This window comes from Mustela putorius, unplaced genomic scaffold (genome assembly GCF_011764305.1).
Source record: "Mustela putorius furo isolate JIRA1106 unplaced genomic scaffold, ASM1176430v1.1 tig00000592_pilon_pilon_pilon, whole genome shotgun sequence".
NCBI lineage: Eukaryota > Metazoa > Chordata > Mammalia > Carnivora > Mustelidae > Mustela > Mustela putorius.
In genome coordinates, this window is record NW_025421426.1 from 12,019,451 (window position 1) to 12,043,567 (window position 24,117).

At 49.7% G+C, this 24,117-nt stretch overlaps 1 protein-coding gene and 1 long non-coding RNA gene across 17 annotated transcripts in view; one reads left to right on the forward strand and one right to left on the reverse strand.

Moving 5' to 3' along the window:
* Positions 1 to 24,117, forward strand: part of PTPRT (protein tyrosine phosphatase receptor type T) — a 1,056,651-nt gene that overhangs the window by 986,246 nt on the left and 46,288 nt on the right. For all 12 annotated transcript variants that reach the window (XM_045082202.1, XM_045082207.1, XM_045082203.1 and 9 more), the window contains 3 exons: positions 1,390 to 1,477; positions 15,277 to 15,353; positions 23,556 to 23,592. In XM_045082202.1, coding sequence (XP_044938137.1) covers positions 1,390 to 1,477; positions 15,277 to 15,353; positions 23,556 to 23,592 — 202 coding nt within the window. The remainder of the gene's footprint in view (positions 1 to 1,389; positions 1,478 to 15,276; positions 15,354 to 23,555; positions 23,593 to 24,117) is intronic.
* Positions 8,468 to 24,117, reverse strand: part of LOC106005272 — a 198,836-nt gene continuing 183,186 nt past the window's right edge. For all 5 annotated transcript variants that reach the window (XR_006607379.1, XR_006607376.1, XR_006607378.1 and 2 more), the window contains 2 exons: positions 10,084 to 10,130; positions 8,468 to 9,987 (listed from right to left, as the gene is read on the reverse strand). This is a non-coding gene — a long non-coding RNA (uncharacterized LOC106005272). The remainder of the gene's footprint in view (positions 9,988 to 10,083; positions 10,131 to 24,117) is intronic.

Below are 24,117 nucleotides of genomic sequence, written 5' to 3' on the forward strand. Positions count from 1 at the left end.
TCTGGCTTGTTGCCCAGGGATTTTTCTAGAGAATATGCACCGCTTACTCGCAGAGCATGGCGGAAGTGCCGAGGGATTTCCTAAGAGTTGTCCTCAACCCGTGGTACATGAGAATTGGTGGGTAGATACCCCCAACCTGCAATGGGCCTGTGAGATGAAAGCCTGGATGTGCACTGTGGTGACTTGCTTCTGGGGTACCATGTACTGACTTCCTTCCCGTGATCGTATCGTTGCCCCCACTCTCTCACCTGTGCTCCTTAGGATTGCCTCCCAAGGAAGATCTCCTCTTCAAATCTTTGTTTCCAAGTCTGCTTCTGAGGGAACTAAAATCTACAATATTCAACTGACCATCCTGAAAATAACCACTTCTCACTACATCTACAGCCACCGTCCCAGTAAAGGGTCCACGGTCGCCTCATCTCTTACCAGGACCATGGCAACAACTTCCTAAACGATCTCCCTGCCTCCTCCCCAGGCATCCTAGAACCTGGGTCCCCTATTTGAGCCAGAAGATACTTTGTAAAATATAAATCAGATCCGCTAACTGCACTGCTCAGAACCCTCCCATGGCTCTCCATCTCACTTAGAATAACACCCAACTCATGACCGGTGACCACAATACCTTTTATAGTTTGAGCTGCCCCAGCCCCTGTGGATGTCCCCATCACGGCTCTCCCTGCCTTGCCCTTGGATACGGTCATTTGGTTACCGTTGTAGCACCTGCTGTTCCCTCTGCCTGGAAAGCACATCCTACTTTGGGCACAACTGAATTTTTCACGTGATTAAGGAGTTTGGTACTACACGCAGCACTGGGCGTGGAGCATAAACAATGAATTTTGGGAAAGTGAAAAAAAATAAAATTAAAAAAAAAAAAAGAGTCAAGTTAACTGTTCCCTTCTTAGAGAAGCCCTCCTGGACTGTATGATCTGAAGAAACTCACCCTCCCTTCTCCCTGCTTACTTTTCTTCATAGCACTTTCCACGGTCTGAGTTTACATATGTCTTCTCCCTCATCCGTGGCATCGCCCGGTTGACTAGAAGCTCAAAGGGAACTTTGTCTATTTCTCTGTATCCCGAGTAGCTACAGCAGTGCCCAGTACATATTAGGGACTCAGTAAATACCTGTTGAATGAGTGTGTTAATGAGCAAATGACTCCCCTCCTGAGCCACGTCCGGGCTCTTGACACACAGAAGGCATCAGTGACATTTGAGTCAATGAACGAGTAGATAAGTTGATGATGGGGCCAAGTTCACATTCTCCCCAGGTCACGTCGAAGAAGACGGAGCCCTTTGACCATCCCAGTGGATCCGATTTCCCTTCCGGCTCATCGACACAATGGAGAAGGCCCCTATCTCGGGCCATTCTAACCACTCTGTCCTTCCTTTCTAGGCTTTACCAGAGGGGCAGACGGCTTCGTGGGACACAGCCAAAGAGGATGGAAACCGCAATAAGAATCGATACGGAAACATCATATCCTGTAAGAGCCCTGGGGGCCTGGGGAGCAGCCGACTCAGGTCCCAGAGGAGCCCAAGGCTACTCTGGTCACACTAGGGGCAGGGGTTATGGGTTCTGCTGGCCCCCACTAGGGGCAGGTTCATGACTTCTGCCAGTCAGTCCCCACTGTGAGAGGAGCAGGTGCTGTAAGGTAAGTGCCTTGAACAGCACATGCCCGGCGTGGCAGAGGCCTGCATTGGCCAAGACACTTGGTGGCCCCGAGCCTGCAGGAAGAAAGCATGTTTTGTGCAGAGGTCAGGGAGGCACGCAAGGTCATGACTCTTTGTGTGACGTTGAGCTTTAATATTCCTGTAATCACCCGTGATACATGGTTTGATGAAGGCTGTGATGCAGAGTGGTTAGAGCCCTGTGGAGTCAGACTGCCTGGGCTTCTATCCCAGCTCGGGTCCTCGGCAAGTTACCTGACCTCTTGAAGCATCAGTTTCTTCCCTTTGAAATGTTACAAACAATAAAGACAGGGTCATTTTAAAAAGGTAGGTGAACCTTTGCACAGTGCTTGGCACCATTACTTTTAGCCACAGAGTTAGTTTCTCGTGGTCCCTGAAGGTCAGAACAGATAAATAATTCCACCTTCTTTGAACCAGAAATCACTGACTACCCATCAGGTGACATGAAATCAACCAGGTTGGTAGGGGGATGGGCGTGATCAGGGGTCCATTCTGGAAAGATCACTAGGGTAGCTGATTGGGAGGATGGATTCAATTGGGAGAGCCTGGAGACGGAGGGACTGGAGGCTACTGCAGTGGTCCCAGCAAGGGACAGTGAAGTCTGAATAAGGACAGTGCCAACACACAACATTGTGTGTGACTGTGCGTAATATTCAGTGCTAGACAGTGAGACAGGGAGAGAGACGTAGGTCACACGGTATTATCACTACAAATACTGATATGCACAGCCTTCAAAGCAGCATAAATGCAGAGAGGACAAAGTTACTTCATGCAAAATGTTGAGCCTATAGCCTGATTGAAACAAGAGCTGGCAACAGCTTTTGTCTGCTATGGTATATTCAACCTGGACCTTTTGACATCTCACTGATTGTGTGCATTGCATCTCTGGTCTCAGCTCTCAGGATTACCCCGTCTAGCCAACAACAGAGGGGGGAAAAAAAAAGACCTTGAATAACAAATTATTTCTAGCCCAGTTCAGTGTTTTGTTTTGTTTAACTGTCTAGACATTGCCTAAGAAAAAAACTTGGAGGAAGAAAGCATAAGATACAGGCAGCTTGCAAAGGAAGAAAGAGGCAGAAGTTTTAGCTTAGCTGTTTCCTGTGCTGATTTAGGAATGGGCTATGAATGGTAGAACTAATCAGAAAACATTTATAATTTGTCTCTTGGAAGATAGTAATGTAGGCAGCAAGATTTCTTGCAAGTAAAGCACTGAAAAGAGATGCTTGAACAATCAGGATGTGTGTTTTTAAGACCCACAATGTGTGGGCCTCTGCTGACCCAGGCCTTGTGCTGGGCCCTCTGTCTCTGCTCCCATGGAGCTACCGTGCTGGGCACAGGTAGCAGCTCACTCTGGCCATCCTCTGCTTGGGCACCATGCATACCATGTCCTAAAATTATGGACTGTGAGACCTTAGGTGATCACGCCAAATCTTAGTCATCTCTCTGTAAATTGAGCACAATGAGGTCTTCCTCCTGGGGGGTTGTGCAGATAAGAAAAGATAAAGACTAGAGCACTGTGAGGAGCCCTGGCCTCTCTGAGAGACAAGAATATCCAGCCTGGGCCAGGCATCCATGCAAAAGCCCATGGGGGCTAAGGATAAAAAGATACACCAAGCTTTCTGTCTTCCAGATTTCCCTGCCCATCCTTGGTCCCCAGCACCTTCGCCCAAGCCCTAGTCAGCTCTCACCTGGACTCCGTCCAGCCATTTTCCTACAGCTGCACATCTAATCAGACCCCCAAATTCCACTTATCTATCTCTGACACAAGCCAGGGGGACATCAAAATGTCCCATCAAAATGGGAATTGGATCATGTCGTTTCCTATGGAAAACCCTTCAAACAGCTTTCCTGCATTTCTAAACATTCCTTATCCAAAGGCCCTTAGCCACCTCTCCAACTCCTGTTTCATGATGTGTCCTCTCCATCCCGGTTTCCTCAGTGAACCCACACTGATCTTCATTCAGTCTCTTGAGCTTTCTGCACCCCTTCATGCCACAGGGCCTTTGCACACTCTATGTACTCTATCAAAGTGCCCTTCCCACTTCACTTTGCTCTCCTACTAAGTTCTACTTATTCTTCAGATCCTTCTCAGTCATTGCCTCCTCAGGGAATTCTTCTGGCCCTTCAGATTTGGTCAAAACCCCATTATTCACTCCTTGGGGACAATGCATGTCTTCTCTTAACCCTCCTCCTCATTGAGATTTGAGAGGCATTTGGATGATTATCTGCTGACTGCCTGTTTTCCTCACTGGAATAGATGCTCTGTGACAGCAGGCAGATGACTGTACTTCTGTGTCCCCAAACCTGGTGTATGGCTGGGGCTCAGCAAATAGAAACTTAATGTTGGAAAGCAGACTCTGTGCAAGACCCCCAGAGAGCTTCAGCCATGGACCACTCCCTTCTGGCTTCTCAAGTAAAATAGAGAATATTCGGGAAGAACAGAGGGATGACAGAGGGTACAATGATATGCAGGAGGAAGAAGGGACTGAGTCTGAGGGGGGGCAGAGAGCTGGGACACAGGAAGGGGCAGGAAGAGAACCATCCTGGCCCCTGCAAAAGCTGCAGCTCAAAAGGCGTGATTCCAAGCAGCAAGGAGAAACAATGAAGGGGATTGAACTCCATCCCTGGGGGTACCGAAGACACTGTCGGCTCTCATCCCACCCACACCCCATGGCCGCCCCCCCTGGTGTAGAGGAACACCAGCAGACTGTCTGGCATCCTCAACCGGGACTAGGGTGAGTGAGCGAGGCACCGGCATGCAACGTTCAAGGAGACGCCATGCTCGGGGGAGCGACCCCGAGAGCAAACGCCTCACTGAGGGCTGTGCCCTGGGCGCCTCACTTGCTTCTTCCCCCTCAGGCTGCCCTGACTGCTTCTCTTCACCCGAAGACCTGCTTCGAAACTGGGGCAAGACACTCTGTGGAAAAGACCGTCTCTCTCTGGCTGGTGAAATAAAATAGCCCAGCTCCTTCCCACATCCCACTGAAGGTGTGTTCTCTACCTTTTCCAGAATTTCCACAGGGCCTGGGCTGCCGTTGTCCACCATAGGAACAGGCTTGAAACACCCCCTCTTGGGGGCTGCCTTCTCTGGGCTGCCTCCCCGCCTCCGCTTCCTGCCGGTGCCCCTTGCTCCCGCGTCAACCACATGCACTGGGGTCCTCCTCCCGCATCTCCTTCTGGGGAAACCCAGAGATGGCAGAGGGAATTCAAACACCTAACGATACCACCTCAACGGGCCCGAACAATCTTTCTCACAGACGGATCAGTAATTCTCCAGGACACCGCAGCCCGAGTCGGTCTGCACTCCCTACAAAAGGAGACAGGATCAGGCAACCTGTGCATTCAAAAACCCTGGAAGATGTACAGAGGAACCGAGCAAAGAAAGAGTCGTGGAATTGAAACAGGAAAGGGGAAAGAGAGACAGCCCCCAGGAATGGAAAGTGTTCCTGTCCTTGTATGTGTCCCTCCCAAAGGCAAAGTCTGCCGCGGCTTGATAAATAGAAATATTCTTGGCACAAGAAGAAAACCGGGTGTGATTAGCATCTTAAGGAACCCAGAGCTCTGGGAGGCTGGAGTGGAGGACAAAGACCCAGGCCAGGAGGACAGAGAAGATTAAAGGGGAAGAGGAGGAGGGAGAGCGCTGCCTGCAAATGAAACAATGAAAGAGACACCTTGGTTAAATCAGCCCTTTCTTCCAAAGGAAGCTGTTTAGAATTGGGTAGCGGAGACCATGGGGTTTCCAGCGGTGGGATGACAAGGCAATGAAAGGGAAGGAAGTGCACGGAGATCCAGAACAAAGAGTTCTTTGCTTTCAAGTGGCTCTGGGACAGAGTCTGTGGACAAGGGGAAATTTCAAGACCACCCCCCCACACCCCCGCCCCCAATGTTCCCATGTGTCTGTGCTTCTGGAGGGGGTGTCCTGGGCTGGCGGTTAGAAGTTGCAGGGAGGGGAGGAAGTGACTGCAGAGGGTGCAGATTTCATCAGCTCTGTCGGGGCGGGGGTGGGGGGGGGCAGGAAACAGATGGGACCCTCCAGGGGGCAGGCGGGAAGAGAATTGAATCAAGTGGTTTTTGTATAAAGGGGTGAGCTAGGTAGGTGGGGGGAGAGGACAAGGAATAGTGCAGCCCTCGAGGCTAAGTGTTCAGAGGAGAAGCTACCAGGACCCCCCAGAAAGATAGACGACCTAACTGGAAGCGTGGCCTTCATAGGCACTGCAGCGAACCCACGGTGACTCCAGCAAACAGAGCTGAGGGAGTAAGCACGTTCGTCACGTTTTCTCTTGCTCCAGCTCGTGCAGGTGGTTTCCATTGGCCAAACCCAACCCAAAGCCGGAGGACGGGGGAACCTGCAGACCTCGTTCACTGGGCCAAGGTATACTAGAATACGGAACATGGGCTCAGGCAGAGCCGGGTTCTAGTGTCAGTTCCGCCCGGGACCAGACGCATGACCTTTGGCAAGGTCACTTCCTCTCTCTGACCCTCGGTTTCTCCTCTCTCAGGGCACAGAGGGCACATTAAGATGAATGACTGCTGAATCCAAATCCAGCGTAGCGACTTTTAAACCCAGCTGAGACTGAGTCCAGCCTCTTTGAGCTCACAGGCAAGGAGTGATGGGCCAGAGATGTGGAGTCCCCAGCCCAGGTCACACCGTGGGTCTGTAGGATGGCCCCGCCCAGCACTCCTGGCTTGTGCTGCCAGGATACCATGTGACCCTGACAAGGAATCCTTCTGCATCAAGACACATCGTGCTCTCGGGGGAGAACGTGCTTAGGGCTCCGACCTCAGAACAAATGGCCGACTGGGATGAACTTTTCAGAGAGGCCCTTCTCACTTCGAGAGAGGAACTCAGGTTTACAACAAACCTAGAGGCTTTTCTCACAGTGGTTTCTCTGCTGATTCTGGGAAGACAGACCTGGAATGGCAGAGCGGGTGCGTTGTTCAGTGTGTCTGGCTCTCAGTCCGCCTTCTCCTTTGGGGTCTCTGAGGGCAGGGTGGGGACCCTGCAAATGGGCCCTGGTACAGAAGTCGTCAGTGCCCTGGTTCATCAGAAGACTTGCTCTGGCCACTGGAGCCCTCTCTGCCTGCCTACAGGACAAGCAAGAAGTACCAAGAGATGAACCGTCCCCAGGAGCAGCCTTCAGCCGTTGACTGAGAGAGTGGGTGTGTGAGCATTCTTCCTCCTCTCCCCTGAGCCAGAAAAACCCACTGGAGCTCTCAGCAGGATGAAGCCATAGTGATCTGCCATGGGAGCTTGCTTGACGACACACCCCTTACCAGATTCCTTCCTCTGTCCATCTCCTTCCCATTCCCCTTCCCACTTCTGGGGATCACCTCCCAGGCTGACTACTTGTACTCAAATCCTGGTCTCAGATTCTGCTTCCAAAAGAACCTAGATGAGAAACCGTCCTTCCTTCCAGAAAGTTCCTTTAATGGAGTGTGGGCAGGACAGCCTGCTTAGGATGAAGCAGTCAATGGATCGGGTGGTCCTTGTGTCTCTCACTTCTCCCAGTGCTCTTCTCCTCTCTGCGCAACTTCTCTGCCCCCATCCAAAGAGCCACCCAGCCTCAGCCGGCACAGAATGGGCAGAGCTAGGAGGTGCAGAGACTGCCAGGCTCTTTTCCTCTTCTACCCCAGCCACCCTCTCTCTAGATACTGGCAATTCAATCAAGACTGAAGGTGCTGACCTTTACCTTCAATGAGGTACCAGGCAGTCTCAGTGGAATTGTCTGCCTCCTCCCTATCCACTCGTGCAAGATGATGGCATTAACATTTCCAATCCTTCCAGGAAATGATATTTCAGCTCCACAGTTCATTGTAATGAGCCAAATCTCTTTTCTCTGAAAAATTGCACCTTTCCTTTACCCTCCTGAGTGCCCAGAAGACAGGAAGAAAGCACATCATACATCCAAGTGAGAGTCTCTCCCCAGCCCCACCTCTCTCAAGTGATTCTTTTCTTAAGTGGTTTCCACTCGAGAAGACCCATTTGTAGGGCTGCCTTTGTTGGGGGAGGAGGGGAAGAGAGGCTGTGGTTTGTTTGGAGAGTTAGAATGGTGGGGTGGGGAACACAGTGGGATGGGCAGTGTTGGAGTCAGAACTGGCACAGAAGGGGGGTGGGGGCGGCAGGTCTTGGGGTTTCAGGAGGAGTAGGGATCCCACCAGTCCATGAGAAAGTTCTCGATCTTACACCTTTTCCTGAGTTGTTAAACTTCTTGGAGATTTGAGTTTCTCATCCATAAAATGGAGTGAACACACACACACACACACACACACACACCCCACTACCACCACCACCACCATGACAATCAAATATCAAAACATCCGTTAACCTTCTTAAAATAGTACCTGGAATATCGTATTCATGCCACACAGATACATTCCTCTGGTTCACCACATAACACAAGGCAGGTGTCTAGTCCCAGGGCCCAATTCCAGAAGGATCTTTTGGTCTTTCCCAAGACAAACTAAAGAGAAGAACAAGGGCACCTCACTGCATAATTGAACATTGACCTACACGCTTAAACCAGAGTGTGCATCAGCATCTCCTAGAGGGCTTGTTAAAATACATATTTCTGGGCCCTACACCAGAGTTTCTGATTCACCAGGTCTGGGCTGGGACTCAAGAATTTGCATTTCTTTTTTTTCTTTTTTTTTTTTTTTAAGATTTTATTTATTTATTTGACAGAGAGAGATCACAAGTAGGCAGAGAAGCAGGCAGAGAGAGAGGAGGAAGCAGGCTCCCTGCTGAGCAGAGAGCCCGATACAGGGCTCGATTCCAGGACCCCGGGATCATGACCTGAGCTGAAGGCAGAGGCTTTAACCCACTGAGCCACCCAGGTGCCCCAAGAATTTGCATTTCTGACAAGACCCCAGGCATTGCTGATGCTATTGGTCAAGGGACTACATTTTGAGAACCACTGATCTAGAATAATAATTACACTGGATTTACATACTTGAGTTTGATTTCTTACAACACACCGGGTGCCTTCCTATCTCACCTTTTTAAATCCTTGCAGTACATCGGCAAAGGTAGATAGGATTTTGATGCTATAGTTGGATAAATGGAGACTCAGGGAAGGTAAGGAGCTCGCCCCAGGTGATGTGGTTAGTGTATACAGACCTCCCACCTGCCTCCTGAGTCTGCCCGATTCCTCTGCAGAGGCAGAACTGGCTGTCAATCTGGGGACAGGACAGAAGGGGGTAACAGATCAGGGGGGTAACAGATCAGCTATGGGGAAAGGGGGTATTTGAGCACAGGATCCAGGCACACCTTGCCAGTTCTGTGTAGAGGAAAGAGCCTTGGGTCCCAGGCTATGTTACCTACTGTATGGCTATTAAGCAAGGGGCCTTACCTCTTTCTGGTTCTCAGTCTCTCAGACACAAATATGAATTCATCTATTAAATAATTATTGAGTACCTGCCATCTGCCAAACACCTAGAGGAGTCCAGTAAATAGGATGCCCTTCCTTAAATAGGATGTGAAGGGGAGCCACAGGTTAATCACATAGTCACAGAAATACAGCTGTTCTAAGAGTTCTGAGGAAAAGTCCAGGGAGCTCTCGGAGTCTGGGGTGGAGAGATCATAGGAGACTTCCTGAGTAAGGAACATTGAGCAAAGACCTGAAGAATGAGATGTTGCCAGACTTTGTGGAGGTGGGTTGGGGTGTTCCTATACATGTGCAAAGGCCCTGTGGTCAGAGCAGACATTGTGCATTTGAGCAACTGAAAGAAGAGCATAGTTATCAGCATAGTATTTGGGGAGGGGAGCATGAGGCTAGACTGGGAATTGGATCCCAGACCATCAGATCATGCAAAGCGTTGTGGGCTTTGTTCCCTGTTAGTAGTGTCCTGAACTGATTCATACCAGCTTGCAAGAACAGATTGTTAAATTTTCAGGAATTTTGTAAGCTAGTTGATGCCATGTTGGTAGCTTGAAATTAGTCATGGTGGGAGTATTTATACCACAGAAACCAGCAGACTGTACCGATCAGGGCCTTTTTTCCCTCCAGAGAGCTGTTTGCTAAACATTTAGCAACATACCACTGGTCTTTGTCCTAAAATGACAAGGAACAGATTGATTCCAGAGGGACGGTGTTTCTGTTCCCCTGGAGTTATGTTCGGCAGAGCTCTTTGGATCCTCATATCTTTGCAGCTATGTCTCCCCTCCCCTGCCACCAGCTTCCTCTTCCCCACAAGCCGGTTCTTGCCCACCTCCCACCTCAGCTGAGAGCCAGGTGGGGCCAGCCTCCTCTCCACTCACCATGGACGAGTTTGCATCTCCTCTGTGTGACTCTTCTCAGCATCTCGTCTGGAATATCAAACGCGGTGTACCAAATTAGCTGTTTTTCAGGCTCGCAAAATGTAGATAGAGCATAATGAACATTCTGGGCTGCTTGTAAATTACCTTGTATAAACTTCACGTTGCCCGCTGCCCCATCTTTCTCCATGTGCCTGTGGATAAACACAATTTTTTATCCTTCTAATTATATAAAGTTAGAAGAAGAAGGGGACACAGAATAATATTAGCATCTCCCAGAAGGAATAAATAAACCATGAGGACACCACTACTCCTCACAGGGCTGAATTCTGTGCTTTCAAGAATACTCACCATACACACCTCCTTGCCCCTGCAGAAGGTAGATTTACAGCTGGTACGGAAGGACAAGTGGGGAACACCCATTCCTAAGCATCTCAGCCCTGAGCCTCATGCCCAGCCCAGAACCACCATTTAGTAAGCACCTGCTGCATACCAGGTACTGTCCTAGTACCTTTTTTTTTTTTAAGAGCAATCTTAGGTTTCAGAAGAAATGAGCAGAACGTACAGAGAGAGTCCCCATGGGCTGCCTGCCTCCCTCCCACATTCAAATCCCCCTGTTATGAATACCTGAATCCGTGTGATGCATTTGTTACAATTAATGAACCAATCTCGATCCATTATTATTCATTAAAGTCCATGGTTTAGAGTCTACTCTTTGTGTTGTGCAGTTCGGTGGGATTTTAAAAAAATGTGCAGTGACATGTATCCTCCATGATAGTATCACACAGGATCATTTCAGGACCCTAAAACGTCCCCGTGTCCCTCCTGCTTATCCTGTCACCAAGCCCCTGGCAGCCTCTGCTTATTTACCGTGTCCATACTAGAGTGTCACAGAGCGGGAGTCACACAGTATGAAGCCTTTGCAGACTCGCTTGTATGTTTCCTCCCTGTCTTTTCATGGCTTGATCATTCATCTCTAAATATCACTGAATGCTATTCCACTGTCTGGGTATACATTTGTCTATCCATTCATGTACTGAAGGACATCTTGGTTTTTTTCCCCCCCCTAAGTTTTGGCAGTTGTGAGTGAAACTGCTATAAACATTTGTGTGCAAGTTTTTGTGTGGACGTAAGTTTCCAACTCATTTGGGTAAATACCAAAGACAGCAATTGCTGGAATCATATGATAAGAGTATGTTTAGTTTAAAAAGAAACTGCCAAACTGTCTCCCAAAGTGGCTGTATCATTTCACATTCCTACCAGCAATGAACCGAGAGTTCCTGTTGCTCCATATCCTTGCCAGCATTTGGTGTGGTCACTGTTCTGGACTTGGGCCATTCTAGTAGGTGTTACAGAGATGTCTCGTTGTTGTTTTAATTTGAATTCCCTAATGACATATGATGTCGAATATTTTTTACATACTTATTTGCCATCTGTGTATCTTTTTTGCCAAGGTGTTTATTCAGATCTTTCACCCGTTTTTTGTTTTTTTTTTAAATGGGGTTGTTTTCTTGTTGAATTTAAGTGTTCTTTGTATATTGTGGATACAAGTCCTTTAGCTGATATTCTGCAAAGATTTTCTCCCAGTCTGTGGCTTGTCTTTTCATTCTGTTAATACCCTGGCACTTTTCGTGCCTGTATTTTCTCATTTAATCCCCCCAACCCTCTGTAAGCTATATAGTATTGGCTCCTCTTTGATAAGCAACCCAAACTAAGGTCGATCAGTTGACTTACTAAGTGATAAGGCTAAGATTTGAACCCAGATCCTGACCCTCAGCTTCATACCCCACATGATGGGTGTATCCCACTGGCTACTGGTTAGCCCTCTGGGAGTGAACCTTGGTCATTGCATAATAAAATAGCCTTTCACAGTCTTGGAAAAGTAGAGGTATCCTGTGTATGGATGCCTTGCAGAGCCCAGAATGGATATTTGCATCTAAGTGCCTTAATACAGGGTTGAGTGCCTCTTGTAACCCAACCCCTGCCTACCTTCTTTCTCTCTCCTTCTGTTGCTATAATCCCCTCACACTGCTGTGTCCACAGGGCAGGAAATTGTTTTCTTTTTTTAATATTTTATTTATTTATTTGTCAGAGAGAGAGCGAGCAAGAGCGAGCATAGGCAGACAGAGTGGAAGGCAGAGTCAGAGGGAGAAGCAGGCTCCCTGCGGAGCAAGGAGCCCGATGTGGGACTCGATCCCAGGACGCTGGGATCATGACCTGAGCCGAAGGCAGCTGCTTAACCAACTGAGCCACCCAGGCATCCCAGGAAATGGTTTTCAGCTTCTCCAGTGTGCTTGCTTTTTCAAGAGCACTGTCTTCACTTTCTTTGTTCCCTCTGATGGAAGGACCCTTCCTCACTGTCTACTGGTTAAGTCTTAGCCCACTTTTAATTCCTCATTCCCATACTCTTCACAAAGCCCTCCTTTCTCCACTTCCTAGACCTTGAAGTTCTACTTCTGTGTATAGTCTGCCTCCCACACGAGATTCCTTAAGCATGAGTATCATTTTGACAGTACTTCCTTAGGCCATTCAACCAGCCTGCACATAGTAGGTTCTTTATGAATGGAAGAAGACATGATACTGACAAACACCATCATCTGGTGGGTAGAGGCCCCTTTCGTCTTTAAGAATATTTAACTTAAATAAGTTTGTTTCTTGTTGGTTTTTTAAATCCTTTTTGCTTTCAGATTTTAACTTTCATTTTATGTTAAATTGCCTCTCTACATTTTAAGCCAGAATCTCTGTTTCCAGTGCCGTTTCCAGGGGCAGTCATAACTCAATAAATAAAGGAGATTTTTGAATCAATAAGTCATTAGTGAGACCAATGAGTGAAAACACAATGTGTATTTTCACTTTCTGAAGGATTATCATTTTTGTAACCACTGGTGATGGGGCTCAACAGTGTCAGCTCAGAGTCAGGTGCTGGGCCTTGCCTGACTCCTTGTTCCTGGAGTGGGGTGGGAGGGGTCCCCCAGGAAGTCCTACCCCTGGGGGAGCTAGAGTACTGCAGGATCTGGGACCAACCATTTGCACAGACTCCAGGAGCAGTGCCTGCCAGATGCTAGAAGTCCTGGGAGAGCACCATGTGTGGATAGAGTCGGCGTTCAGGTTCGGATAGACCTGAGATAGAATCCCAGCTCCGCCATGAGCAGGCTGCATAACGTTGGGAACGTGCTTAACCTCCTCAAGCCCCTATTCCTTCATCTGTGAAATGGGAAGAAGGAACATACTATATCATCATGGTATCATTATATACTGTAGTAATCCGCAGAGCTATGTTGAGGAATAAATGATTGAGTGTCTACTGGTTCTACTAAATAAATGATTGAGAGCTATGTTGAGGAATAAATGATTGAGTGTCTACTGGTTCTACTAAATAAATGATTGAGAGCTATGTTGAGGAATAAATGATTGAGTGTCTACTCAATAAATGATTGAGTGTCTACTGATACTGGCCATGAACTCCATAAAGGTGAACTTCGGACTCCCAGCTTCACCCCCCACTCCCCCACCACCCCCAAAGAGATGAGTTAGACCTCCCACCTGCAACTCTCACCCATGAGGAGTAAGAAGAGTGGCAATCCAGCGTATCTCTGTGTCTATCATAGTGCCTGGCACACGGTCAAGGACTAATTTTTGTGAACTAGTGTCTTGCCCAGTCTTGGGCCTGTTTATCCATCCTCGGTTCCATTCCTTGCCTTCCCTTCTTCAATTGACCCCTGTGGGTTGCATTTTGTAGTCTCTTGCCAGCTGGTATTTGGCTGACTTTGGCCAAGGACATGCCCTGGTGGGAGATTGTAAGTCAGCGAAAGGAAGAAGCCAGGTACGTCTCCAGCTCCCACCACAGAGTGGGCCCAGCCCCACCTCTGATAGCCTTGCCCCAACATCTGCCCCACTGTTCCTGAGCGGGGTGGGTAACATCTCCTTGCTAGCACTGATCTCTGAGTTACACAGCCTCTCTCTGGCTTCTCAGCTCTTCCATCACTGGCTAACCAATTCTCTGGCATTAATCACCCCCGCCACGTACACTTGAAGCCATCTCCAACATCCCGCTTAGACCCCTCTTTGGAAGCAGGAGTTTCTGAGCTCAGAATTAGTTCCACGACGCACGGGCCATGTGGCCAGTCAGTCCTTGGGAGCCTCAGTGTCCTCATTTGTAACAGGGCTATGCTGCTTGTCTCCCAGGCTCACTGCGAGAGTCCAAAGAAGTGATCCATTCGTATGCTCACTAAGGATTTGTAGAGCACCTGCTGCAAGTGGAGGCCCAGAGGATGAAACAGGGAACAAAGCGCTAATGGCCCTGTTCTCGGGGGCTCCCTGTTCGTAGTAATAGATGTGCCCCTTAAACTGCAGAGGGCTGCATATGTCATAGCAGGGTACGCTGGCCCAGCCTCCTGATCCCAGGGACACTCGCAGATGCTCTGAGCGCTCCAGCCCACTTTCTGGGAACCCTAGGCCTGTCCTAGATTGGACAGCAGAAGCAGGGACATGTAGCGATGGGTGACAGGGACCCAGACAGCCAGCTGAGCCCCTCCTCTCTCCAGACGCAGCCAGGTTTTTCCGTTCATGTGCATCCTTGGCATGTCACCACGTGCCTTAATTAGTTGTAAAGAATTAGCCTGATTCTTCTGCACGAGGGCTTTTTTTCTTAATGGTGCTTATTTGATGTTATTTGGAGTAAACGTGCCATTGACTAAACCCTGCAAATCTTGTTTATGCCTGGATTGTGTCTGAAATGGCATTCTCCATAACATGTTTTCAGTTATTGATGACCCCTTTTATAATGACGGAGCCTGCTTCCCTTGAATGATTGTATTGATAACAATATGTGGCCAACAATCTATTTGCAACAATTCTCCAAGAGACAAAGGGAAAGCATTTGCGCACATGAAGAAAATAGGCTAATTTGCCATTTTTCAGCAATAATGAAAACATGTTAGTTCGGATCTGACGCTTCTCGCCTCCTAAGTGTTCTGATCTCTCTCACGCTGTCGTGTGAAGAAGGTATTTCTGCTGCCCTTTTAATGACAAAATCACGAAGACTTAAAGAAGCAGGCGACTCACCCAGATGGTTCGTGATGAGTACTAGAAGGGCAGGTGGAAAAAAGGGAAGGAGCATACACAGTGCTTTCTAAGGCACAGCGACCTCCCTGAGCCTCAACGGCCTTATCTGTAAATGGGAATGATAGCAGGGTGGGACCAGGGGTCAAACGAGAGAAGGTATGGGAAACAGCCCGATGCCCATACTACTGACGCACGGGAGCCTTGCAGGTGGGCAGTGCTGGCCCTCGCCGCAGCCCCTCACCGCCCGCCTCCTTGTTTTTTGCTATCTCTCTGCAGATGACCATTCCCGGGTGAGGCTGCTGGTGCTGGATGGAGATCCGCATTCTGACTACATCAACGCCAACTACATTGATGTGAGAGTCTCCCCAGGACTGGGCGGTGGGGCTCTGGGGTTGGTTGTAGCAGGCTTGAGACCCATGGCTGTCCCCCAGCCTCTCTCTCAACAAGGTGGCCCTCCTAGAACGTGTCCGGAGGGGTCCAGCCCCTCCCTGATTTATGTAATTAGCATAACCCGCATTGATTATCCGTCTGAAGCTGTATCCTCTTTGGAGCCGGCTGGAGTAGCCCGCTCCATGGGGCCTCAGGACAGCTGTCTGTCTTGTTCCTTCACCCATTAATTCATTTGTACGTGTGTCTGTTTGTCCATCCATTCATTCATTCGAAGGCATAGCCATTTATGCAACACAAATTTAAAAGTGCCTGCTGTGTGCCAGATGCTTGGAACCATAAAACTTAGAGCACCATGGTCTCTACCCTTTAAAACCTGAGCAGGAAGATAAGCTATGCATATCAATAATTCCAGGGCAGACTGGAAAGTGGTAAGTGTCACTTATTCAAATAAAATGCTGCAGGGAGGGGCACCTGGGTGGCTCAGTGGGTTAAGCCTCTGCCTTCGGCTCAGGTCATGATCCCAGGGGCCTGGGATCAAGCCCCACATCGGGCTTTCTGCTCTGCAGGTAGCCTGCTTCCTCCTCTCTCTCTGCCTGCCTCTCTGCCTACTTGTGATCTCTGTCAGATAAATAAAGAAAAAATCTTTAAAAAAAAATGCTGCAGGGATTCAGAGGTGGGGGGAAAAAATCGCTTTTTCCATCAGGAATGCAAAATGTGATATGAACCAAAGCTTCAAGCACAGGATGAATTTAAAGTATAAAGAGGGCAAAGATGGGGCCTCTAGTTAGAACAGCACACGCGAAAATGTAGCAGCTGGAGCCAGAGCGTCTGTAGTGGCTCAGGGTGAGCAGAGCTGAGACTATGTCATGGGGATAGTGGAAAATAAGGTTGGGGCTAGGTCATCGGTGGTTTGCCATCAAACTTAGAAAGCCGGGCTTGATTCTGTAGGCAAGAGAAAGCTGTTGGAAGTTTTGATCGTGGAGGTGACCAGTGCAGAGCTGAGCTTTGGGATGAATTATCTATTGCCAAGGATAGTATAGATCCGAGGGGAGAGCGTCTGGGATTCAGACACCCAGTTAGGGAAGGGGATTGCTTCACCATGGAAGCGAGAGTTTGCAAAAGGGGAGCATGGCCGCCGGGGGTAGAGGGAGGTCCTCTCATAGCCGGTGCAAGCCAGGCTTCTCAGGACCTCAGCTTGGAACCCAAAGGCCTTGACGAATGTCGGAGCTCCTCTTGGTCCCTCTGATGCCCACGTGTTTCTAGAGACAGGCTATGAAGTGGAGAGGTGTGCATTTGAATTCCCCCTAATCTAGGCCAATCCAGATGATTCATTGATTCGACAAATATTTATTGAGCCTGGTGTTAGTGATTTGTCTGTTTGCTCTCAGATCTATTTCTTGTCCTCCCAATGCTTTGCATTGCTTATCTAAGTATGTGTGCCATGGTGTGCCTGTGTCAGTGTGTGAGTGTGTGTGTGTGTGCGCATGCATGGCAGGAAGGAGAGCAAGCTGACCCCTACAGAGAAAGCGCTGATGGGAGATTGGAAGGTGAAGGGAGCCTCCACCAGGCACCAGCTTCCACCAGAATTCCTGCCTCTGCCAGGCAAACCCAGCTCTGGGGTCTGGCAGCTTCTCTGTCTCCCGTCATCCACTAGTTCCAGGGGCCGTCACGGTCTCCTGCTGGTGCCAGTCTCTGTGTTGCCCCTCTGTTGCCTGGTTAGCATCTCAGCTCCTCTATCACCAATGTCACCAGCGCCCCATCGGAATTCCCTGCGTCTGAAACACCCAGAGTGGTTTCAAGTCCCCACCGAGACCCTGGCTTTACAGAGAGCCTAACTGTGGTCAGGACCTGGGGCTGGAGTTTCAGTGGAAGTCAAGGTCAGCACGGACTCTGTTCCCGTGGCCCTCCCAGGAAAGTTCACAGAGAGATGGCCAGTTCAGAGTAGCCCGTCTCGAGCCTGGACAAAGCACTCTGACTATCTGCCCATCATAGCTGCAGCCTCTCCTTTATGCATCTAGGATTCATTTCTCAAACACTGAGCAGGTCCTCCACTGTGTGCTGGAAATCCAAACCTGAAAAGGGACTCAGTCTGGTAAGGGAGGTGGGTAAGAAAAGAGACCCTCATAGAGCAGGGCCTGTGCAAACATTAAGGAAAACCAAAGCTTTGGTTGGGGTGGGGGTGGGTAGTCAAGGGAGCCTTCCTGGAGGAGGTGACACAGTGCTGCCTTAGCCAGTGAGTAAGAGTCCAATGAAGGAGGATTGACAGTAACCTAAGATCACCTCTTGTGTTTCAACATTACTTTAACTAGGACTACAACCTCACAAAGCAAGTGCCATTGCTACCCATTCCCAGGTGAGTTAGCTGAGGCTTTGGATTAGTTATGTAACTTATCGAGGATCTCACTGCTAGGATGTGCAGGAGAAGGGCGCAGGCATCTGATCAAGGGTCACTTCCCCAACGTATTCTGCTGGCTTAAATAGTAGCAGAGCGATGACAACAGCCAGTGGCTCTAAATGAGTCATGTTTGGACCCTGTGATGGGTGGTTTCAAAGGAGACGAGTTATGGAGACCACTCAGTAGCCCCCCAAGTTTGGTAATCATCCCCATTTTTTTCAGAAAGGGAAGCTGAGGTTGAAGATGTTGCAAAGTTTGGGGAGTCTGAGTGACTCAGTCAGTTAAGCATCTGACTTTTTGATTTCAGCTCGGGCCATGATCTCAGAGTCATGAGATGAGCCCCGTGTCAGCCTCTGTGCTGAGTGTGGAGCCCGCTTGGGCTTCTCTTTCTCCTTCTCCCTCTGTCGCTTTCCCCCATCCCTCTGTCTCTCTCTCCCTCTCCAGAAACAGAAACAAAAAAAGTTTAAAGAGGTTACAGAGCTTTAGTAAGGCCATGGGTCTGGTCAGCAGCAGAACAAAACTAGGAACCAGACCAGATGAGTTCCCAGCGCGGGGCCTTTCCTCCTGCTCTCCCCATCCACGCCCAGACAGCACCTTGCATTCCCACTCATAGTGGGGACTCAGCATGCAATTAACTAGCCTGAACAGAACTTCCTTCTGGTTTCCCCTTGAACTTGTCTACAGCTGAGTACTTGTGACAACCCCAAAGGCCCACATGGGGTCTGCCAGCCTGGCGTGCTGTAGATAGCATTTGCCATCTGAGTGGTAACCCTCCCACAAAAGTGACTTTCCTAGAAAGACTCTTCCCTAGATAAACAAAGTTGCGCGAACATCTGACTACAGTCAGAGCCAAGACGCACTTGGGTATGTTAGAGGCAACAAATGAAATTGCTTTAAATGCAGGTGAGTCTCTGTGATGTCAACACTGAAAACGCCTCCCATTCCCGCCAGGTTCTAGCATCATTACAGTGCGTTCTGCAAGCCTTTAAGAATAAGAAACCAGGGGGCGCCTGGGTGGCTCAGTGGGTTAAGCCGCTGCCTTCGGCTCAGGTCATGGTCTCAGGGTCCTGGGATCAAGTCCCGCATCGGGCTCTCTGCTCAGCAGGGAGCCTGCTTCCTCCTCTCTCTCTCTGCCTGCCTCTTTGCCTACTTGTAATCTCTCTCCATCAAATAAATAAATAAAATCTTTAAAAAAAAAAAAGAATAAGAAACCAGGGGTTGAGGTTGCTCAAGGTTGCATGGCTAGAATCCAGTTCTCTGTGCACTAAGCATACCCCACCACCTTTTCCCTCTTGGAAAGGTAGACTGTGCAGACAGGCCAGCCTCTGCTAGATGCTGTCTTCATAGGTGACACTGGCCTCTGCTGGATCTCAGTGATCAGAGTCATGAATTCAGCCGTTGCTGGGCCGGTTGAGTCCGGAACTTTCTGCTTACTAGCCTTATGATCTTATTTACTTGTTCTGATACCTGTAAGTGGGATAATAATGCTGCCCCAGCAGAATACGATAACAGATGTATCTGTCAGTCTCCCCTTAGGAAACAGGCTCACTCAAAGGGAGTAATGGGAGGCGGGGGCTTAACAAGGTAGGAACAGGGTTAAAGGAAACCAATAGGGTGGAGTGCAGTATCCCCGAGCTAAAAGGGGTGACCTCTGACAGAGAATCAGTGCCAACCTCAGCGGCCTGATGGGAACAGATCTAGAAGAACACACCCGCAGCCTCCCATGGCCTCTGAGCTTCTGCTTCTGCTCCCTCCTCATTGGCTGAACCCAACTGGAAACCAGCGGTCATAAAACCCCATGACGTAGTCCATACCGGTCAGCATCCAGCCCAGAGCGCAGAGCAGAGTCTGGAAGGGACAGGCAGGAACATGGCGGGGGAAGCATGTACCAAGTACAAGCACCTCCTCACACACTGTTACCAATATGGGGTGGGGTGGGGGGTGAGGAGTCCCATGAATTATGAACCTACCATGTTCTCCAGCAACCTTAAAATGCCTAGAGTCCTTTTGCGGATTCCTGGAAAGACACACCCTAGATAGCTCCCCAGGTCCTCACTCTTTTGGCCTGCTCTCCCCCACTGAAATCCTCCTGGACATTTGCTCTCCGAAGAGTTAACTGCCAGAGTCATTTATCCCCAGTTGGATCTTGACGATCCATTACAACAACTCCATTTGGATAACGAGCTCGATGGGGCCAGCCCTGTCTGTGCCTTCAGAGGCCATGGTTCCGCTCCCGTCTGAACCGGCGGGTTTGTTTGCACGCCCGAAAATGGATGGGCCACTTGAATCTGTTATAAATTACCAGTCTGGAAATAAATATCGTATCTGGGTCCCCAGTAAGTAACAGATGCAGGAGTTCAGAGTGAGATAAATGCGTTTTGGATGCAAGCCTCTTTCCCATTCCTCACAGACGGATGGAGGCAGGCCCGGCGCTGGTTTGCAGTCGATCTGTGTGCTGTGTAGGTGGGACTTCAACGAACTCAAAGTTCTTTTAAGGTTAGGAAGTTTTCTGCACCAGTTCTTGGCAAATCCCCAGTAAAGCCCCAGCCGAGCAGTACGTTTCCTTTTATCTCCATTGCTGAGGAATCGCATGGTTAGAACGTTTTCTCTTTGGGGACTCGATGGGGTCTTGGAGACCAGAGAGGGCCTTTTATGCCCATGCAGCATGCGGATGGGCACACGGCACACGTGCATGTGTGCATTTGAGATGTGTTTATCAAGGCTGACAGCCCAGACAGACTTGTGGCTGCTGGGGACACGGGCACATGCAAGCCGGACACAGCCTTGTCCTGCCGGTGTGCTCACTCCGCCGGGGAGACAGACAACGAGCATGTCCATAACCAAGGAACATTCTGCCCCTGAGTGATAAGTGCCCTGAAGAAAAGGAAACCAGAGAAATGTGAAAGGGGCCAACAGGGTGGTCGGCAGGGGGCTCTCCGTGAAGTGACTGACAGCCGAGCAGAGGCCGGGCAGCAGGGAGGGAACAAACCGCCCAGCTCACCGGGGCCAGATGCGGCCGGCCCAGGGAATGCCCTGTGCGAAGGCCTCTGCATGGAAACATGACTCCTGTGTCTCAAGAAGAGCGGGACAGCCAGTAAGCCAGGGCGAGAGCGGTAGGAACCGGGCATGCTCCTGGAGGAAGGGGACAGGAACGCCATTAAGGGTGTCCCAGCATCCCCTCTGAGACCCGCCGATGCAGACATGCCATCCACCAGCCATTGCTAAAGACTGCTCCCAGCTCTGCGTGTAGGGTCCACGGCCCAAGGGGACAAGAGGACAAAAGCCGTATTGCCGCTCATGTGCTCTGTGTGTTGGTTGGGCACACGTGGAAGCCTGCAGGACCGCTCGGGGAGGAAGGCTCATTTGAGGTGCGGTGCAGGGAAGCAGGGACATGGGGCTCATGGGAGGGCGTGGACAGTGACAGCTGCCAGTGAGGCTAGAGACAGATGAGGAGTCCTGAGGTAGGACATTTGGGCACGATCATGTAGATGGTGGGGGGCCACTGCAGGCTGTTTGGTAGGGAAATACCAGAATCCGATATGTACTGGAGAGTTCATTCTGGTCGGAAGCAGACGGGCAGGGGGACCAGACTGGAGGCAGGGAGGCCAGCAAGCTGTGGCTCCGGTCAGGAGGGACAAGGACCGCAAGTAGGAGTTGACGACTCAGGTGACAGAAGACGGTGGGCTTGAGAAACCACACCCTTCCACACTCTAGGGGACGATCTTCTGTTCCCAAACCTAATCAAGAGAACCCCCAGAGTCTAATTCTTCCTGTAAGCCTCGGAACCCCCGTCCATCTTTTTTGAAGGAACAAAGAGCTCTGGTCCCTCTCACCTCCCTTCTCACCTCTCAGGTCTCAGAGAGGGGCTCGATTTTCCATTAGAGGCAGAGCAGTGAGGAGGGATGGGCTTCCGATCGGACCATCACTCAGCGGTCAACACAGATGCTTAGTCATGGTAAGCAGCCCATGAATGTGTGCCAGACGACCAATAAAATAAATAATAAGAGAAAGTCATATATGCTAAATCTTGGACTCTAGCGCCTGGGGCATAGTGACTGCCATGGAATCTCAGTAGCAATGCTACAGTGTAAGTCTGAGAACCTCATTTGAGGGTAAAAGATCAACGGAGGCACAAGGAGGTTAAGTGTTAGCTGCAAACCACACAGCTCCCAAGGGTCAGAGCTGAGATGCGAACCGAGGCCATCAGGTCCAGAGTGTGTGCACGTGACCCCCTCCAGCAGTACCTAATTTAGCTGTGTTCCCAGCCACTTGTTCATTGGACATTTGCTCTGAGTCTCACACTGTGTGAGGCCCTATAGACTTTTTTTTTTTTTTTTAACTTAGAGGAGGCAGTGTTTGTCCTCAAGAAGCTGATGACTTCGCTAAGAAGTTATCACACCAGGAGTTTAGGTGGGGCTGTTGATTCCTGGGGACTGTGGTTAATCTACTGGTTCTGGCCATGCCACCGGCCCTGGGTTGGTGCTGACAGTGAACTCAGGCATCTCTAGAATATGCCCAACAGTTGGAAAGTAGCTACTCAGTATTTATGGGGCGAGAGGAAGACTGAGCTGTAGAAATACGCCAGGGGCTCAAAAACGCGTCTTTGAATCAGAAAGTGGATCCGGGACTTGAAAGATGCCACATCTGTTTTACCATTAACCACACAGATGGCGATTCTGGCTCATTTCCTGAGTGAGAGGGCCTTGAGGCAGCTCATTTCCCCCTCCCCCTGCCCCTGACAGGACGGAAAGACTGATCACCAACACTGGAGACAAAAAGAGAGATTCATCAACCGTTCAGGCTTGTTTCCTGCTGAGATGGTTAACCCTAAAGCAAAGTGGATTTCGGGGCTGTCCGTGACCTCTCCACCAGCAGGATCCCTAACTGGCATCCGTAGTTTGAAAACGCATCCATCCATCCATTCATTCATTCACTCATGTCTTCATTCTGTAAATACTATGTACTAAATGCAAATCGTTGTCCAAAACGTGAACTCTACCCAGTACGGTATAATTCCTCTCTGGAACTAGAAAGAGCATCTCCCATGGATTGCCATAGGCAGGCAAAAGAGAAGATCTCTTCAACCTCTTCCCCAGTGATGAAGGTGATGGAACACAGAGGGGCCCCACACCTGGGCACGGCAGGGCCTCCTGGGGCACCGAAATACACAGACATATCAGAAACTGGTCTCTGAACCAGAAAGTGGCTTTATCATCCTCTAGGTCACACCTGTGTGCCCCCCTCCCACCCCAGTGAGTGGGACTTCCAATTCCAAGCCCACCCTGTGGCACAGAGAGGCACTGTGGCATTCTTCCCAATTTTTTTTTCCTAATCCTTACTAATGCCAGGGGCCAACAATGCAATGGTTTTCTTCTGTCAAGTGCCCTACAGAGACTCCCACGGTGTTCTGCACACAGTTAGGACCCAAGAGAGACTTTTTGATGGTTTGTGTCCCACAGGAACCCCAAAATTCCTTCTCTGCCTTTCTGGGTGCATGGGCATAGGTAACGGCCACCCAGTTTTGCTTCTAAGGCAAGCCTATATGGGCCCCTCCCAAGTAACTATTACGATGGCTAACTCATTGAGTGATTTAATAAGAGTTTTCCATGTGTTACCTAATTTCATCTTCGCCACTTCTCTGGGAAGTGTCTGATGCTCTTCTCATTTTGCCTGTGAGGGAAGCATGTCTTGGAAAGGATACCTATTACTATTGTGGTGTTTGCGAGCTTTGACTGGAGGCCCTTCCCTCTGCTTCTCTCCTGTCATCCAGGGATATCATCGACCTCGGCACTACATTGCAACGCAGGGTAAGTGCCCTCCTGTCCCTCAAAGCTGTCCTTGCCCTTCACTGGAAGAGAGGAATGGGCCGCTGGCAGCCAAGAAGTCACACGGGCGTAGGGCCGGAGAGCCTCCAGGGGTGTCTGGGAGCATCCATTTGTTTGGGAAGGAAAGAGGGGACAAATTCAGCTCTAGGCAGAGGGATATGAGTAAGAGATGAAGGAGGTACAGCTGAGAAATGGTCACAGGCAGGGCAGACCCGAAGCCTCAGCCTCAGGCATGTGCCCCAGGGATCCACCATCGAGAGCTAAGGCTGATGGTGCCTGATCTCCTGGACAAGCGTGCGCCTAGAAGAGAAAAGTATTCAGCCGTTCTGGAAAACAACTTTGACCGTACATGATCAGAGGCTTCAAAATGATCCTACCTCTTGAACCCTTTAGGGAAGAAATCCTGTGGATCGTTAGCTAGGTGGGCAGTCACATATACAGAGATACTCGTCACAGTGTTATCAGCAATAGGAAAAAAGTGAAAAATCTTAAATGCTCAACAGTTGG